General features: G+C 39.4%; 1 protein-coding gene across 1 annotated transcript in view; it reads right to left on the bottom strand.

Annotated features, from left to right (window-relative positions):
- Positions 1-19,982, bottom strand: part of WNK1 (WNK lysine deficient protein kinase 1) — a 107,140-nt gene that overhangs the window by 42,448 nt on the left and 44,710 nt on the right. Inside the window, exons 5-8 of the mRNA XM_082498637.1 lie at positions 4,868-4,956; positions 3,243-3,462; positions 2,687-3,023; positions 1,433-1,620 (exon numbers count right to left, since the gene is read on the bottom strand). Coding sequence (XP_082354763.1) covers positions 1,433-1,620; positions 2,687-3,023; positions 3,243-3,462; positions 4,868-4,956 — 834 coding nt within the window. The remainder of the gene's footprint in view (positions 1-1,432; positions 1,621-2,686; positions 3,024-3,242; positions 3,463-4,867; positions 4,957-19,982) is intronic.

The raw sequence follows: 19,982 nt of genomic DNA, 5'->3' as shown, positions 1-19,982 counted from the left end.
TGAGCATGAACCTTCTTGTCCTGATTGAACTGCATTCTATTTCTTTTTAGGGCCATTTTCCAGTTGTCAATATCGCTTTGACTTGTCATCCTGTCTTCCCAATAAACTGTTAGTAATTATTGTAGTGTTCTAGTCTGTTCTGTCAAACTCCTGGTATCACTGTCATCATCACAGATAATTTTAGTAGTGAACTAAGCAGCTTTACTATATACCTCTGTCATACACTTGTTCTCCCATCCCCTCTCAAAAGATTATGGCCCTCCAACCTGGAAGCTAGCCATCCCAAGACAGTGAAATGGCTTCTGGTCCAATACATGCCCACACATCAAAATATGGCTTACCCAGAACAAGAGCTTATTTAGAGGGATTAAAAACTCATTTAATCAGGGACTAGCAGTACCACACACTTCAGGTTAAGTGCCTTTGAAAAAGATGGAGATGCTTTGCTTGTGAGTGAAACCAGCATGTTTTCCAAAAAGCTAGTAACACCAATGATTCTATAATAAAGCCTACAACCACAGGTACCAAAAAAGTGAGGACTCTCAGACTTAAGTGTCACATCTTCTCCCTTATAGTATTACTGCATTATATCATAATTACTCCGCCTCAGGCTTAGATTTTTATTTGTGTAAAAAAACAAGCAACAAGGGAACCACTGGAGACAATTTAACAGAAGCAGAAGATCTACTCCAGAGTTAGAATAGATTTCTGCATACTTACATACTCAGATCTAAAAACATACCAAGGAAAAAAAACATACCAAACTAAAAGGGCAACACAAACGAACATAGTAGGAAAAATATTTGTGCCCAGTGCAGACTTTCCAGGGAAAAGGAATACGCATGGCAACTGATGAGCAAATCAACACAAGCTAGAAATAAAACTGGGAACAAGGGTGTGGGGTCTTTTCAGTCTGGAGTTCTCACATGCAGCATTCTATAACAGTTAAAAAAATCTTACCTGCAGATTCTGTAATCAAAGCCTCACAGAACACACACAATTTCATACTTATACAGTAGCTCAAATTATTCTAATCCCATCTTCAAATGAAACCAACAGCTCGATCCCTGGTAACTTCATATACACATACACACAACACCTTCCCATGTGAGACTAACTGCTTACTTTCATGAAATAGTCTTGTTCTAAGGATGTTACTTCCATCCATAAAAAACATAACCCATCATTCTGCTTAAACGCACTCAAGATTAAATAAAAGCCTTAAAGACAAATATGCCCTTGAACTTTCCCCCACCCCTAGACTCAGTCACCTTGCAAAAATAGTCCCTTAACTACTCCCGTGAAGAGTTTGTATCACATGCAAAACAAAACATACACGGAAGAGTGCCTGGCAGACTTTCCTCTGACCTTTCAACAGAAATACAAAATAAAGTAATTACATGCACTTGCAATACTTTAAGTTCTGGCTTACCGCTGCAGGTGGCTGATATCCCCCATGCTGTTGCGACTGCACTTGGCCAACTGAAGCTGGATATCCCTGAACTGCAGCTGCTGAGATTGACTGGTCGTGCTGGGAACCATACGACACAGTCTGTTGACTGCTCACACACGATTCGGTATAAACAGATGACCCCTGGCCACTGTCAACTGTCCCATCAGCTGCAGAAGTTAAAGATGAAAATCCGTATTTCAAGAACTGCAGTCTTGATTCACAAAGACATTATAATCAAATATTAGATTGATGTCTGTGCCATGTCACATGGACCTTATCAGCACTTTACCTCTTGTAATATTTAAGCCGATTAAAAAAAATATTTTTCTTCCTTAGTTCTTTACCAATACACTTTAACCTCTGAAAAAATCATCGATTTCAGGAGTTCTTTGGGAAGATACTTAATAGTAAACTATGCTTCCTGTAAAAGGTTAGACTAGAAACTTAAATTCCACATTGTTATGATTTTAATTATTATTTTTATTTATAATTTTACACAGACGTATAAAACAGGTCTGTTGTGCTGGCTGGCAGATACACCTGATGCAGGCATAGTAGAAAACTTAAAATCCCTATTACCTAAAGAGTAGACAGTAATTTGCTTTCTAACTTCACCATTCCAATACGGAAGTTCCCATCTCCCATCATTATTCAAATACCGATTCAAATGTAGAGATGGCAGAAGAGGAAAAGTTAGGGGTGTTAATTCATCTTTTCATCTATAGTATGTAAAACAAAGGAAAACCTTTTTTCTGAAAAATTATGAGCTGAACTGCTCGTACATTAATCTCATTTCCACCTTAAACATAAGTTAACAAGGATTCAAATAAGTGGTTTTAATAGCTCTAACTGCACTGGTGTAAGAGTATACAGCCTTCTGCAGGGCCAGAATATACCGTCTGTATAGGAGGGCAGCAAAAACTAGGACATGCTTCATGCACGTTCATGCTTCAGGTGCCCCACCTCTTTTAGCGTATTAACTTGAAACAAAGGAAAATGATTTTGTGCTAAGACACTGGACTGTGAATTGTGCCAAGACTTGGCTCAGCTAAGGCACAGGAATGCATCTTATTTTGCTGTGCTTTCTAGTGGTCTAATGTTCTTCAGCAGACAGCAATGGCAGACAGCAACATCTTAAGATATTTACTGCTATACCCACCAAAAGTTTAAGACTCTAAGGGGGATAACTGTGTAAGTGCAAGAGTTTCTAAATAAACCAGCCGACACACTTACAAAGAATAGATATACTGGGTTGCTGGAACTGCAGTTGTTGGTGTTGATCAGCTTCTGGTTCTTCAGGCTCCACTTGAGTAGAAACCGATGCTGAAGTAGTGGGGACAGGAGTAGTACCAGTGACTGATAGGGGATGCTTTGACCCTGCATGGGAAGCACTTGATGGTTGCTGTTGCTCCAGCTGCTGCTTCTGACTACCTTCTTCCTGAAGTTTCTTCTCCTGTTCTTCTCGCACCAACTGACGCTGCTCTCGCTTTCGCTTAATCAAAGATACCCTGTCCTTGATAGCTTTCGCCATTGTCTTGTGATCCCCTTCACAGACATAGCCAGATTCCACCTGAAGGAGGATATATTCACAGAATTCAGACTGTCATAGACAGCCACTGTTGTAGTGCTACAATATAAGCTACCACTCTCTGGCACTAACTTCTCATTGGCAAACTTCTGAAGCTGTTTTATTTCTAGACAGTAACAACAGCAAATGCAGAGGCTGACTACATTTCACTGTCAGAAAAGGCCAGTACTTCCAATGTTTTGTAAGACCACCACCACTTACCATTTCCTGTGCTACATCCTCTGGGACATCTCTCTCCAAGTCAAAGGAAAACTCTATTGCCTCATTATCTTTATATTTGCCTTTGAGTTTTTTGATGTCTTCGATTCGCAGCCAGAGTTTGATGGCAATTTTTTCTCCATCATCTTCCTCTGCTAGTTCTACCCGTACTCCAGTCTCTTCTTGGAAGAAAGCATGATTCAAAAGGTCCTTAATAGCATATCTAGCATATTGGGAAAGAATGCGGAAAGCACACAGAGTTATAAAGTTTTCATAAAATATTAAGGAATATCCTTGCCTGATGATTCCCCAAATTTATTCTCTACATTTCACACTTCTCCCATGAATTGACAGCCCATCACTCAAATTTCTGTTTAAAAGCATGATGGAGAAACAAAATGCAACAATACTACAGATGTACAAGAAAAATTATCACACATTGGTCAGCAAAAGTACCAACAGATTTAAGCCAACTCAACAGGATATATATTAACTAAAATAATAGGAAAACTTGAAGAACAGTTTGCTTTTACTGAACATTAAGATCCAACAGATCCTTTAGTCCCCAAATCAGTACAGTAATCCAAATATGTATTTCAGTCTATTTCAAGATCTTATCAAAAGCCTCACTTAGTAAATTCAGCACCAGATAAGCATCATGTGATTCCTTTCATATTTTATACTATTTTGAACCACTTCAACCTGCCTGCTGTTTGGCACCATTAGAAGCTTTGTCCTGAAGGTATAAAAAAAAAAAAAATCTATGTTCATATATGCACAGCATTAACAGTAGTAGTCTAAAAGATAACCACTTAAACTAAATCACAAGAAATAAGTGATGTACAGCCACAAAATTGACTTAAAATAGAAGAAAATATGGAATTTTTTAAAACCAAGAAAAAGAACAGAAATTAAAAATATAAAGCAACACCATCAGAAGTAAAACTTCAGAGTTAATAGAAGGGGATGAATAAACATGAACTGACAAAACTAGTTCTGAATGGAATAGCGGAAAGCTAGGAGGGCCAAAGGCTGAAGCATTCTTAAATCTGGCATTCAGTAAGCAGCAACTATGTAAAAGCAGGAAATAAAACAAACCCCACAAATAAGCCACCAGAGCAGTTACAGATTTCCTGTAGTAGTATAAGTTGATCACTAAGTAGAAGTCAACTTGTAGAAAACATGGATGAAAACAAGTAGAAAGAAATTTAAAAAAAAAAAAAAAAGAGCCTGCAATAATCAGCCATAAAATGCCAACAAAATCAAAGGGACAGGGGAAAAAAAAATTACAGAATAACAAACCAATCAATCTATATACCTGGGAATCCAGAAGAATTTGGAATTTGTCATCTGCTATTTTGCTGACCAGGTCAAAGTTTTAAGAAAAGCATTATTGCTAAATAAACTGATGTGCACGGTTACTATAGCATTTGTACTTTTCACGACACTGTTAAGTCTCTAAAACAATCATTTAAGAATCTACCAAAGAATAGAAGCTGCAGAAGTAATACTGGCTTCCCAACTTTCATCAGAACACAGAAGACCCCAGGAACTAACTTGATCTGGTATCATCAGAGATAAGGCCCAGACAGCAAGTAATACCTCTGGTCTGAAAAGAAAGCACTTACCTTTCACCTTTGTTTTGCCGAATGCAGCCCTCAATAATCTCCTTCACTTCAGGGATTGCTACTTTATCGAAGCTGGCTGGCTTGACACCCTGGAACATACAAGTAACAGAGAAACTAGAAGGTGCACTTGATTAAAGTTTTGATTGTGTTTACAAACCAACTACTTTTTCTCAATAGATAACTGGCCTGAATTCCTCACTAGTGCAAACTATAGAGAAATCTGACCCCACTCTTACTGTTCATCTATTTGTTAGTGACTTTTGCAAACACTTTTTCCCACCCCCTATTTGTCAGCTACACTTCAAAAACAGAAGGCTTTGGCAGTTAGTTTCTCAGTTACAATAGGAGAATTGTGTAGTTTCCATGGAAGTTATGCTGGTTAGAGGCGAGTACACAGACAGGACTGAGAATGAAGGGAAATATTTCCTATGTAACACTAATACACAAATCCATATAATTAATTTAACAGTCTTCAAAGGACTCTGCTGCTTCCCCGAATGTTTCCAACATGCCATTATATGAAGTAATTTTGATATAGATTGATTTTACAGGAAAAAACTTAACCCAGAATGATCTGGCTGGATCATTAAATAACTTATCCAGTGTAAAAAAAAAAAAAGAAAGAAAATGAAGTAAAAAAGGCTTTCCTGTATTTTAGCTGTCCCCAGAAGACCTACTATAGTCAAACCACACTCTTGCATCACTGCTGTTTTGAGTTCAGGAAAATGAGCTTAGCAATACAGACCTTTACAAAACCCCTTCAACAGCACCCGGCAATCCTTTCGCCAATACATGTTAAAGCCTTTGCGAGAGAGCAAACCAAAATCTAAGTATGATCAGCTACTCAAATCAGTAAAGCAAATAGGCCATGAGACATGACCATCTGGAAATTCTGCAAAACACTGCAGGCAGAGAGCCAAACTTCATCACTTAATCATGGCCAGAAGCTCTATTTCAGGGGCAACTGTCCACAATAGCAAAATTTGGCACTCAATTTTATTTGATTCAGCCTTTAGCTTCAAACCCTGCATTTATGACAGCAGGATGAAAGAGGATTCTTTTCAAATTCTGTTATCTGAAGAGCCCACGTTTTCAAGGCGAACAAACCTGAAATCATACATTTGATACATCTGACCCTGTGTCACTGGTCAATCACAACTAAACAAGAAGTGAAAATCATATTCTGAAGTACAGAAATTAATTAATAGTACAAGCATCATGATTCATGTCCTAATGAGAAAGTACTTCTGCCAAGATCCTATACAATACTGCTTCCCACCAAATGGAGCCATCAAGATATGACCTCCTGTGCTGTCAGTGGGAAACAAGTCTTCAAACAGAAAAGTTCGAGTCTCTGAACCAGAGCCTTTGCAACTACAGACTTTCATTTAACTGAATATGAATCATGGAATTTTCAGAGTTGGAAGGGACCTCTAGAGATCATCTAGTCCAACTCCCCTGCTAAAGCAGGATTGCCTAGAGCACATTACTCAGGACTGCATCCAGGCGGGTCTTGAAAATCTCCAGAGAAGGGGACTCCACAACCTCCCTGGGCAGCCTGTTCCAGTGCTCTGTCACCCTCACCGTAAAGAAGTGTTTGAACAGAACTTCCTGTGTTCTAACTTGTGCCCATTACCCCTCGTCCTGTCACTGGGAACCATTGAAAAGAGCCTGGCTCCGTCCTCCTTCAACCCACCCTTTAGATACTTGTATGCCATAATAAGGTCTCCCCTCAGCCTTCTCTTCTCCAGGCTGAAGAGTCCCAGCTCTCTCAGCCTTTCCTCATAAGGCAGATGCTCCAATCCCTTAGTCATCTTAGTTGCCCTTCGCTGGACTCGCTCTAGCAGTTCCCTGTCCCTCTTGAACTGGGGAGATCAAAACTGGACACAGTATTCCAGTTGCGGCCTCACCAGTGCAGAGTAGAGGGGGAGAATGACCTCCTTCGACCTACTGGCCACACTCTTCCCTATGCAGCCCAGGATTCCATTGGCCTTCTTGGCGACAAGGGCACATTGCTTGCTCATGGATAATTTACTGTCTACCAGGACCCCCAGATCCTTCTCCTCACAACTACTTCCCAGCAGGTCCACCCCTAACCTGTACTGGTGCTTAGCATTCTTCCTCCCCGGTGCAGGACCCTGCACTTGCTCTTGTTGAACCTCATTAGGTTCTTCTCTGCCCAGCTCTCCAGCCTGTCCAGGTCACGCTGGATGGCAGCACGGCCCTCGGGGGTGTCAGCCACCCCACCCAGTTTGGTATCATCAGCAAACTTGCTGAAGATACACTCTGTCCCTTCATCCAGGTCATTAATGAATATGTTAAACAAGACTGGACCCCTGGGGGACACCACTGGTTACAGGCCTCCAACTAGACTCTGTGCTGCTGATCACAACCCTCTGAGTTCTGTCACGCAGCCAGCTCTCAATCCACCTCGCTGTCACCTCATCTAGCCCATACTTCCTCAGCTTCCTAATGAGGATGTTATGGGAGACAGTGTCAAAAGCCTTGCTAAAGTCAAGGTAGGTGACATCTACGACTCTCCCCTCGTCCAGCCAACCAGTTATAGCTTTCTATGATGTTATCAGATTGGTCAAGCATGATTTACCCTTGGTAAATCCATGTTGACCACTTCCAATAACTTCCTGTTCCTCCACATGTTTGGAGATGACATCCAGAATGAGTCGCTCCATTACCTTCCCAGGGACAGAGGTGACACTAACTGGTCTGTTGTTCCCTGGGTCCTCCTCCTTGCCTTTTTTGAAGATCGGAGTGATGTTGGCCTTCCTCCAGTCCTCAGGCACCTCTCCTGTTCTCCATGACCTTTCAAAGACGATGGAGAGTGGTCTAGCAATCACATCTGCCAGCTCTCTCAGCACTTGTGGGTGCATCCCATCAGGGCCCATGGACTTATGAATGCCCAGCTTGGCCAAGTGGTCTCTGACCCAGTCCTCCTCAGACTTAGTACAATAATAATTTCCATCTATATTTAGATACTTTTTCTTCCCTTGGCCAGACGTGGCAGTATATTGACTTCGTACGTTCACTACCTAAAATATTCTCTACCACACTCTTCCAGGAGAGGGCGCAGTCAACATCCACTTCAACATATGGAAACACGACTGGGCGAAGCACAAAAGTCCAGTCTTTCAGTAGACAAGTCCTATTTGTCACTACATTTTACAAAGATGCTGTATCTGGAATTTTTAAAAGGATGAAAAAACCCTGTAGAAAGACACCATTTTTCAGTTGATAAAAACTTCCTGTTACAACAACATTCTGGTTATCTATTTCTTCACTTTAAAATTTGCTCTCATGAAATTCTAGCAATTGACATTCACAAAACTGAAGAGTATATTGTGACCAGAATAAGCCCCAACACACAGTCTGTCAGTGAACATAAACTTAATGCTTTTAAAAGCTTCACTGAACATTATGACTTTTGGAGATCAATGCCTAAGCTGACAGGACACCAGACTGAAGTTTGGATGGGTAAGGCTAATACTGTAACCAGGTTGTATCATAAGTCTCCAGCTTCCTAGCAGTACATCACAGACCCTTATACTCTACAGAGATTTATAAAACCAGTTTTAGTGTTTACTGCTGGCATCAAGTATCTGTTTGCATCTGTCCCTACTCCTATAAGCAGACTAGTCAGAGACACCCAGCTTTAATGACAACCAAGCTTAGAACGGTCCCAGGAGTTCAGGTTCACATACGTAGAGATAGATGCTTCTATACATAATTAAATGCTCTCCTATACACACACATATAACCTATGCAATAATTATTCAACTGCTTATTGAATATATTTGTACCTAAATTTGCCAAAGTTTAACACATCTAAGTCTCCTAAATAGCTCAAGCCCCAGACATAGCTACAGCCTGCTATATGTATTTGTATTTCTCGATCCTGAAAGAAATTAAATACCTGTCGATAATCTTCAGGCCATTCCATGAGGGCCATTTTACAATACCTCATTTTGTGAATTCCAAAACACAAGTTCAGTTAAAAACAGAAGCCCTCACCAGCCTCCTCCAGCAGAGCTTCTATGTTCCTAACAGCTCCTCAGAAGATCTAGAGAGATCTCACGCTAGGGCCTAAAACCAGAGGATTCTGTACTCAAGCAGCTACCCATTTCTCAGATTGTTTCACAGTCCCTATGAAGGGTTGTTTAAGTCTAGCCTACAGTGCTGGCCAAATGATGTAGTCCAATGCTGAAGTCCAGGCCACTTAAGTACTATGAGCTTTTAAAAGCTTTTTCTTCTTCTCCAAGTGCCAGGGGAAGTGACTAATTATTTTGCATAACAAGACAGAGGATACTATGAGTGATAAAAATCAATAAATCAATGAACCCTTTTCTACCCAGAGCTGCTTATACACCTTAATCTGCCATCACAGAGAAACTGAAGGGATGCCAGACCCTGCGATTCACATAACCTTGATGTGTCCTTAAGAGCATGAGTTGTGCAGCCAAGCGTATGTTCATTAGTTTCTGACCCCAAAGGCACTCAAGTACCTGCTAAGCCATTCAGTATTTCCTGGTTTTCACCACACTTACTGCAAGATGGTCACATTCTTATATGCCTCTCATGGTCCGCAGACTCCTTAGAAGAATCACAGGACAACTCAAATCTTTTCATCTACTAGTCCTATTCCCCAGTGGCAGTTCAGTGAGACCTAAACACCCAAATCCCACTAGCAGTTTTTGAGTTTGCTAAAGAAACAGAAGCAAGAGCTCTTGCAGAGAAAAAGAAAGTGTAGATATATGTATAACATGTATAACAGGCATACATGAAAGTCATCAATATTTTCTCAAGCTACTACCTAAAATAGCATGACCTGGCATCGCTGCTGAAAGCAAGTCTCCTATTTTCCATCTCCCATTCCCACACCCGTATCATTTCCTCCCTTTTGCCAGCAAATGCATTTATACAGCTGTATAATGAACAAGATCATGGTGTTTATCAGACTTGAGAACAAATCCAAAAAAAAAAAAAAAAAAGCCTGCAGCAGTTTCCAGTGAGATGAAGCTCCCCAGTCTGGTTCCCTATACTGTTGCATTAGCTCTCAGGCTAACAGAGGAAAAGTGGTAGCGCAATAGCTAATAAGGGCAGAACTGCTTCTTTTGACAGAAGTGCCAACTTAAAATAAAAGCCACTGCATGCTGACATTTTGAGAGCACCTCTAAAATATGGGCATATGTAGGTAGCACAAAGCACAACTGATGCCAAAACTAAATACTTATCTTCCAGTCTTAAGCATAAGAAGGTATTTCATATTTCATTTACCTAGATGTGGTAAAGTTTGTGATTTTATCAGATTTTAGTCAGGTGAAAAAAGTGTGTGCCAAAATTCAACATGCACATTTATGTGGTTATTTGATCCATTAAAGGCAAATTAGGTACTCAAAAAAAAAAAAAAAAAAAAAACCACAACCACTAGACTTTCAAGATATTTTAAACACCAGAGTATAAGCTACCCAGGACTCCTCCTCACAATTTTTGCCTAGAAACACATACTATTTTGCATTAGTTAGATCTCCAGATTACTGGGTCAGTGGTTTAGCATCTTATTCTAATACAAGAGATACTGAAAATATCATTTACTCCGTAACAGAAAGTACCACCAGTGCTGTTTAACTTTTACATGAAAGCAAAACGAAGACAGAAGAAGTGTTATATACCCTCAGCAACCCTAAACTTTTTTTTTTTTTAATTAGATTTGGAATAACACCACAGGTAGAAAACAGAAGAAGCAATGAGGGTTTCAACCTTGCTGTTCAAGATTTTACTCTACATTTAAAAAATTACAGGGGAAAAAAAAGTACAGTCAAGTTTAAAAGCTGAAGACCCCAGCTATGCAAATGTAAAACAGTCCAGCAGATTTATCAAGAATTCTGATTCATTCCCAAGATCCTTTCCTGTGGCTACACACACTTTACAGAGCTGAAACTCCTACTTACCTCTTTAGCGCAATCCTTGTGAGAGCAGCAACAGTGGGAATTAACAATTACAAATACTGGACAGATCTCTCTTTTTGTTAAATCCATCAGGAAAAGAGAGATGTGCACACCAAAGAGTTAGTCAGGTGCTAGTTTCCGATGGGAATCCACCAGGCTGTGGACTTAACGCACAGCCGAAGGAAAGCAGACATCAAAGTTCGAAGGGAGCATTGTTTTCTGTTTGACACCTCTTGTACTTTTCCAAGTCCAGTACATGAGGCTGCAGAGATCTGAGCTTAATATCTGCTTTTGCCACTCAAACACCGAATAGAAAGAATCAATATAAGCAAGAGGTAAGCGTGTCCTTTTCTGCCTGCTCAGGTAGTTGTAAGGAGGAGGAAGACGAGGCAGAGCAGGGATCCTTTACTTCCTGCATGTCCCCGCCCCCCCGCTTGGCTGCTCTGCCGATTCTCCACCCAGGTTTTCTGCAACAGTTTAAGGCTGCGTGTAGGATCATCACCCAGTTCACCGCTGCTGTTGCAGAAGTACACTTTTAAACACAGGGGAACAGGTCGGTTAGTGTGCTGTTCTGACCCAAGGTTGCTGACACTAGTTTTGTACAGGGGGTGAAGGCAGCTGCTGTTACTCCTCTTCTTTCCATGGAGCTACATAGGCACACATACAGCTGACTACAGTTTAATCCTAACAAAACACAGGTCAGCACTAGAATAATATAATATATTCCACTTCCTGACAATCACATTCTGCTAACACTGGCAACATCATCTGCTTTCCTTTTACTGGGTGCTTAGTGTACGTGAATAGGGATTTGAAGGTGATTTTGAAACTGTTGGACAAAGTTAGAAAGCCGCACCATTGCTTGTTTTACACCACATGCACACAAATAATCCATGGAATCGTATTTTCTAATACCTCTTGCTAGACTCCAAACCTAAACCTGAAGTATGACATCTTTTATTTCCCCTCTGGTATCTAGTTTCAAACAGCCATTGTAAAACTGGCTGTATTTACTAATAAAATGAGTTGTCCACAACTTTAGGGCTTTGGGGGTTTTATTTTTTGGAAGGACAAAAGGAGCGTTGCTCCTTTTGTCAAGGATCACATACACCATTTTATATTGTGAAGTGAGCAACTGAATTTAGACCAACTAGTGATGATAAACTGTGATAAAAATCAATTTCAAATTATCAAGATCACTTTTCACCCCAAAGTAGCATACCTAGTTCCTCAAGTATACCACAATTATACCAGCGTTGTTATACCATATGACATCAATGTTGCAATCACAACACTTTTTTATCCTTTACTGGGCATTTTAGAAATCTTCTCCCCCAACTGCTGTGAAACTTTAGAGGGGTCAAGGGAGAAGGGATCATTAAAGATTCTACTATGATGATCAGCCTTCCAACTGCTTAGGCTAGACATTTTATGACCACCACTACCACCCCCACCCCCCCCCCCCCCAAAAAAAAAATTAGCTAACTGTTGATTATCATCTCCATTTTAACAGTGCTTACTGGTATCATGAATAAAGCATGTTGGAATTTTGCTTGCCCTTGCTTATAGATTTTTTTGTTGTTACAGTTGCACTCAAACCAAATAGATGCTCTGCAGTCAAAGCAAATCCACTAGAATAAAAATCTAGTATTTTGCACACCTAATTCAGGCTATGCTTTTCCGGGGTAAACTGCACAACCTGCAAAGAACATTAAATGTTTCAGATTTTAACAAGCACAGAGCGTACCTGTACCAGTCTAACCACAATTCTTGCTTGGCTCTTTTGAAAGGTGCCATAACTACAGAGCTTGAAGGGAATTCTACCGTAACTGATTAATCTTCTCAAACGAAATGTTCTAACATTGCAGTCCAGAGGCTAATAGAATCAGTAGCAAAGTCAAATCCCACAAACAAAGTAATTAAAGTCTCTATATTTTCTTTTTGCTAAGTTGTTAACATTCTAGTTTGAGCCAGTCCCAGGCTGCCACAAACCATTAATTCCAGGAATTTAGACAGAGCATATGATTCCAGTGGAAAACAAGCCAATGATCCTACCTCCTTCCCCATAGTCTCAAAGAAGCCCCCAGGCAATGGTATATATGGCATTTAAATTGGTTTACCCCATGATCTTCTAAATTTCACCACCCGCTATTATATTAGTTACTTTCCCAGCCCTCAAAACCTATATGTTTAACCATTTCACCACCTTTTTCCTTCTCTAATCCTTCATCTTAAATCCTGTTGTCTGTTGTAGAACCAGTCTTTCAGATTTAGTTCTTTCCTTATTTCACACAGGGTACACCTATTTACTATGTGATAGTTCTCATGCCAGTCCAATCGAATACCTATGGTGAAAAGGAAGACTTCAGTTTAAGATTTTCTCAGTTCAAAAGAGATATGGGTTGCCTACAGAATATGGATTTTATTGTTCTCATTAAAAAGCAAGCTAGAGTAGTTGGGACTGCAGTGAAAAAAATTTAAGACAATGCAACACATTTAACAGAACTGAAAATTCAGCTTCTGATTTCAGTATTTTCATAGCAATTAATTCTGGACAATTGATAATTCTGCCAAGAATTAAATCAGTAAATCCTGCAGAATAAGCTCTGCATCAGATCAGTATCCTAACAGAGTAAATAGCATTACTGCAATACAAGCAGTAGGAGCAGATGAAAGTTTCCAATGAGCTCGAGTTAGCTCATGAGGCACTATTTAGAATAGGACAGGCCTGGTTTTCTTCTCTTCTGATCAAAACCAACAATTGCACATGTTGAACCCAATACCTTTTGAACTTGACTGATCTACTATTATCCAGATCAAAATTCTTATCTCAGCTATTTAAGAGCTCTGTGTCACTGAAATAGCCTAACCAGTTGGTCTTCACCCTCTGCAATGCAGGTGTGTAAGTAATCCAAGTCCTGCGATTCTTAAATTTGTCCAGACCAGCTGTCTTCATGACTTGCAACGGATAACCATGTATGCCCAGATTTCACAAACACACTGTAAAGACAATAAAGGCACTGCAGTATTTGTACAGGCCCACTTGCTGCAACCTCACTGATCACAATTTAGAAACTCTTTTCCTCCTCAGTTTACCACCTACTCTCAAACAATTAAGGCCAGCAGCAAAATAATTCCCAGACATGATTAGAGTTGTTATACACACAAGGTATATTTTTATTTTGATTGACACACCCATGCTAACTGCTTATTAGTAAACTTTGTGAGGCTGCTTAAAAGAAGCACCTAGTCATTTGTATGAGATAATCTTTGGTGAAAAAAAAATAAAACAGACTCCTCATTTGATTAGCCATCGCTGCTCGCTATCACCTCCACATTCTTCAACTGATCTCGAAGTCCAGGCGCCACGGGACACTGACACTGCCTGCTTAAGGAACTTCTTTGCCAGTGTCTCAATACTGTATTTTTACTTATTAAAGCCAGGGAATTTACAGCGTTAAAAGCCTTACAAGACAAAACTACAGTAGTGTTGCTTTGTTTCCACACAGTTAAGTTTGAACAAGAACTTGCCAGAACTCTTCCTAGAAATTGCTGGCTGTGATCCTTTCCAGCACTCTCAAGTAAAAGGCTGTAACAAAGTAAAAAAACCACTGTATTTGTGATAATATTGAAACACAACTTATGCTATGCATTACTGCTGAATATACACCATGCCTTACAACTACCCCATTGACTAATTGTCTAGCCCAACACACAAGGCATTTTAATGGGTTTGCTTTAGAAATGAAAGTCCATTGTGCTTCAGCACCTCCAGGTAAATAAAAATATCAACCTATCTCAAAAGTCCTAAGAATCTGGAGCCCTTATGACTAGCTAAGCAGATGGTTTTAGTTAAAAATAGATTAATTAATCACATCACCTACTGTAACTGCAGCAATTCTAATGAACAGAAGAAACTGCTCAAGCTCTAGAACAGGAAATTTTGTAACTACAAGGCAGGACACAGTTCCTTAGTATATGTAGCTGGCAAACAATTAGGATATCTGTGCATGTAACAGTGAAAAAGGCCTTGTTTAGAAACACACAGTATGAGGACAGAAATTCTCCCAAAACAACAGTAGTTTGATTGGACAAGTGGACCAGGCACCAACTTTTCAGTTTTCATTCTTGCACAGGAATGTAAAAGTAAGGCCAGTTTAATCTATCATGCACAGTTCTTTAACCTCACACTTAGTAGCAGTGATGCCACCTTATCGTCTGAACAAGAATATGCAGCGGTGACATCTTGAGCTAACTGAATAACCCTTTGCTTTATTGGGACTTCAGCTTGGAAATGGCTTTCAAAAAATAGACATGCCTAGACACACATTTCAGTGCAACAAATTTAGAAATGCTGCAGTGACACAATACTAGAAGTGTCTATCTTCTATTTTCAGTGTGGAAAAATACATTTTTGAAAAACCAAGTTATATTAGTTGCATTCTCTGCTTTAATCAGCTGACATTCTGACAGAAAAACATCATGTAGTACTCATTTTTATGTTCAAGTACAGCAACAGTAATTCAAAAGCCACAGGTTAGTTCCAGCAGACTTTGAACTGAATTAAAAAGAACAATCTAACATAGGCCACAAAACACATTTGGTACCAGAACTAGCCCTTAGAAGATACCTACTGGGGAATAATGTTGCAAACACTGAAAATAGTGCACAATTCAGACAATGCACCAAGAGTCATCATCCATTTTATTTTATGACTTAGTCTAATAGGAGTGAAGGACTTCTATTTGTATACCAAAAGATTCAACAGTTTCAGAGGGTGGTCCTAGAAAGTATCCCTGCTATGCAGAGAACTTTATGGTGGTGGTAATGGGTGGTAAGGCAGAAATGTGTCTCTGAAAGAAGTTTACCTTAAAATGAAGTCACAAGCTCATAATGTCAGGAAGCTTCTAAATACTTACACTGGACAGAGAAGCAACAGCCTTTTTTTCTTTTTAGAACAAAAACATTATGCAGAACAAGCTACAGAGTTTCTTACATATACATACGTTTTAGCCTGTTGTGTGTCTCTGATTTTAGGAATAAGCAGTACCTGCAAAATCAGGTTCAACTTCGGTGACTTTCATTCTTTTAAGATAGGAACAAACAAAAGCATTCAAACAGGCATACTACATACCCCCATGTCACTGCCTGCGCTGGTAACAGCTCTGAGTAACCTGGAGGTAACTATAAAGAGTTTACATCAAATTTTGGTGGAGTTCTGGCCTATGAATCACATCGAAATCTCAAAATAACTTATTATTACTCAACACCCTTGTGAGCTTCCACAAGACTCAAATTTTCCTGGACTTATCCCATTCCTACCCCTGTGCAACTACAGCAGTACAGTTGGCAGGACAAGAAACAGTACCCCATGCATTCTTAATGTCAGTGTTTTTGACTAGTAGTACTACACTAACAAATAACATTGAGCTATCAGTCTCCCCACAGTAATGCTTCAGTGATTCATTAATGGTTCTCATAACTCTGCAAAGCCAGGTATTTTAAAAACACCATCCTCCCCCTGTTCCTAAGAGCCACCTTCCCATCTCTTGTTAAATTAAAGTAACCTCAGTTAACGTAAAAGCTAAATAGATGTCAGTACAGGACAGAACACTAAATACTCGCATTACAGTTTTAAGAGGCCTGATCCTTAATAAATGAACTTTTAAAATTTTTAAACATACATTGTTTACTCAGTATTTTATGAGTTTATTTAGGTTTCTAAAACACATTCGGAAACTCCGCAATACAATCAAATTTTAGAATTTCAGATTTTAAAAATCCATTAGATCATGATTTTATGCAACTCAACCAAAGCTCACACCCTTCACTTCCAGATCATTTTAAAATCATACCCAATTCAAAATTGTTAAGAGACATACTGCAGGCTCAGCAGTGAACAATATAAATAAGAAATACCTCCTTTCACAAGTTTGTTTTACAACAATATTGACGAAACAGTTTTAGCTGTAATCTAAAGCTTTTAATGTTGAATAGTACAAATGCCTCTAAGACCAACTCGTAAAAATGAGCTACTTTTAGAAAGGAATTCAGTTGATTGAGCCTTTTTCCTTCCAACTTCAGATATCATCTGCCCTAGCTGTGCAAACCATACAGCATGTTATATCTCAGTGTTCAAGCTGATGCCTGCTTTTCATTACTTAGACCACTGTAATTTCTTAAAGAGGACTTCTAATTTAACATGCAAAGCTTCTTAAAATATTAATACTTCAAAACCTTCAACGCCCATCTTCCATTTTTAAGGCTATATATTTCTGAATTGATGAGTCAGTGACAGAACCTTCACCCAGGAAGATTCTTCACTCTTTAAAGACATCCCAGCAAAATGTTTGCAACTGAGTTGAACAGCTACGAGATACAAGTGGTAGAAGCTTAAGCATTCTTTAGTCCTTTCAGTGTGAGGCAGAGGAATTGCATGTGATATGCAATTTTTTTTTTCCATTTGAGACTTGAAGTTTCTTCTTTCAATGAATACAGTTACAGGAGTTTGCCCTTTCTTACAATTCATGTTTCCTGTGCTTGGTTGAAGGTTTATGGCCTTTCAGTATCTGCTTTAACAAAAGACTACATGCTCTGTTTGAGGGTTACCTCCCCCTACTTTTCCACTTGATAGAAGGGGTGTCTCTGTACCTGTCTGAACCAGGCCAAGAAATCAAGTTATTCAAGGTAAAGAAACAGAGTTTTACATATGCCTAAAAAAAGTTGTATATTGCTTCCAGAAAGCAAAAGAGGATGTTCATCAACACTCATTAAGCACTGCAAGTAAAATTAATCATGTCTATAGGTTAAGCATTTATATTTGCTGCCTAGGACCCCTCAAGGAAGAAGAAAGAACAAGCTGCGGTACTTTGTCCGCTGCATCTCTAGTGAAAATTAAGTAGTTGACTATTCTAGACAGTTATGATGCCTAACTTTTAAGACACTGAAGAAGAGACTAATTTCACCTCAAATGACCAAACTGCAGAGCTTTGTAGCTGCCTGGTTTCCAGCAAAGAGAATGACCTTCACTCTAACCAGTGAGCTTCAGTCCCCACCAGTTATGGAAACTAAAGATTTTTAAACCAGTCAGATGCTGCCCGGTCAGGTTACTCATTATGTACCTTGTTCCCTTGGGCCTTTTTTTTTAAGCTCTGTAGAACAGCAGAAAAATGTTGTGCCCACTCTGTGGAACATTTCAGTACAGCACTTTTTTTTTTTTTTTCAAGTCAAAATGCCTTTTTTTTTTTTTCCTCCTTCTCATCTTAAGGCCAGCTCAGAAGGCAGACATTTGTTTACAGAGAAGAGACTGGCTTTTGGTGAAAGCAAGGACACGTGCAAAACTTCACTTTGTCAAAGTAAGCATGGAGAAAATTAACTACAGAGCACAAGTCTACCAGGAGAACTTAAAAGGTAAGTTTATATAATGGGAAAGGGGCAAAAGAGAAAAGGGAGCTTTTTGCTCACACTCAGCTGATTCGTACATTTGAAACTAAGGATGGTCTTATTAACTTTTTTTGCAATTGATGTTTAGATTTTTATGTTAGTGGTAGATATGCAAGAATGAGAGAAATCTGCATAATAAACCCATTAATCATCTTTTTACTAGTCTTGGGACTAGTCAATCACCTAGAAAATGTAAGACTTAGGACATCCAAGTATTAGAGACAGAGTAACCAGTACCTGTACACTCTTACAAAAATAATCTCTGTGCTGCAAAAAGAAAGCTTGAAGAAAATACAGTGTCAAAGGAATCAAGGTCTATACTACATCTATGAGTGGTAACTGCAACATGAGCAAAAGAAAACCAAGGTAGCTTTCGAGGCAACTGCACGGGTTACATGGATCTCGCCAGAGGCTGAGAAAAAGCAGCTGAAGCTACTGCAGTTAGTTATGCCTTCACTGCATTGCTTCCCAAACAAACTAAATTAAGAAATCATACTTAAGATGTCTGTTCTATAAATATCTCTGTTTTGATTTAAACGCACATGTAGCCCATTTCAAATCTCTCCAGTGAGAAATTGCTTAATTGAAACATGCATGGAACAGGTCAAAGAAAACACACCAGTCTCCGAAGAGCAACAAAGTCAGGGAAACCTTCCTCAATTTTACCAAGATCTTACACTCCTTTATTTGTGCAAGTGAGTAGGTAACTGAATTAAGTATCTTTATTACATTTTGTATTGGAATTGTCTCTATTGCTTTGATACGGTGCAGAATTAGAAAAAAATGTTTTCTAATGAAAACAAAGAGGAAAGATAAACTCCGTTATGTTTGAGTGACAAGACATGCAGATCTCATTTTCCTTTCTAAAGAAACTGCTAGTGAAAAGGTCTGGACTGAGTATGGGAGAGGATGCAAATACAAACAGAAGTCAATACTCTGCATCAAACTCCTGCCAACATCCTTACCAGAACTGCAAAACAAAGTTCAGCCTAACACCTTGAGCCTTACAAATTGTAGACAGTTGGGGTTTTTTTAAGCTAGGCATTTACCCAGATTCTTCTACTGAAAGAAGAATTCTTCTAGTTAAAGTAAGACAGAAAACCAATTTAATTGCACCTCTGTTTCTCAGGCCAGGGAAAATTTGGGAACTTTATGCTAGCACTGCTTTAAGGAAAAACAGGAACTTCCCAGTGAGACAACGTAGACAGTACAGACCAAGCATCTTGTGAACAGCAGACTCATGCAGCAGTGCTATTATCCAAGATGTGAAGCAACAATAACTGCCTAGGTCAAAAAAAGTCTCTTCTCTAGGAAGAACTTTGGCCTTTAGATCTGATATCAAAATCTTTGCTTACCTAACTATTATTTGATCAGAAAACTGCTTCCAACCATGAGGGAAGACCCTGAACAGAAGAGGTAGAACACATAACTGAGTACTCTGAGCAATCCTAGCAAATGCCCCAACCCAACATTGAAGTATCTGGACATTAGCTAGAGCAATCTTCATCACAAAAGGTGTAAGGACAAAACGTAATGCGTCTGAAGGTCATCTTAGTAAAAAGACCAATACACAATCAAAATAGGAGAAAGGAATGTAAGCTGGTAGTACCAAGCCCAGTCCTGAGAGGACACCCTGGGCATTAAGACGCTCTTTACAGGCTTCTGTCCTGAGCGATAGCAAGGGTTTAAGCTAATGGAGCAACTCTGCTTTT

This window comes from Vanellus vanellus, assembly GCF_965231255.1.
Source record: "Vanellus vanellus genome assembly, chromosome: 1".
NCBI classification, from domain to species: Eukaryota; Metazoa; Chordata; class Aves; order Charadriiformes; family Charadriidae; genus Vanellus; species Vanellus vanellus.
Note: the sequence above shows the minus strand (reverse complement) of the source record. Positions and strands in the feature narration are given on the sequence as shown.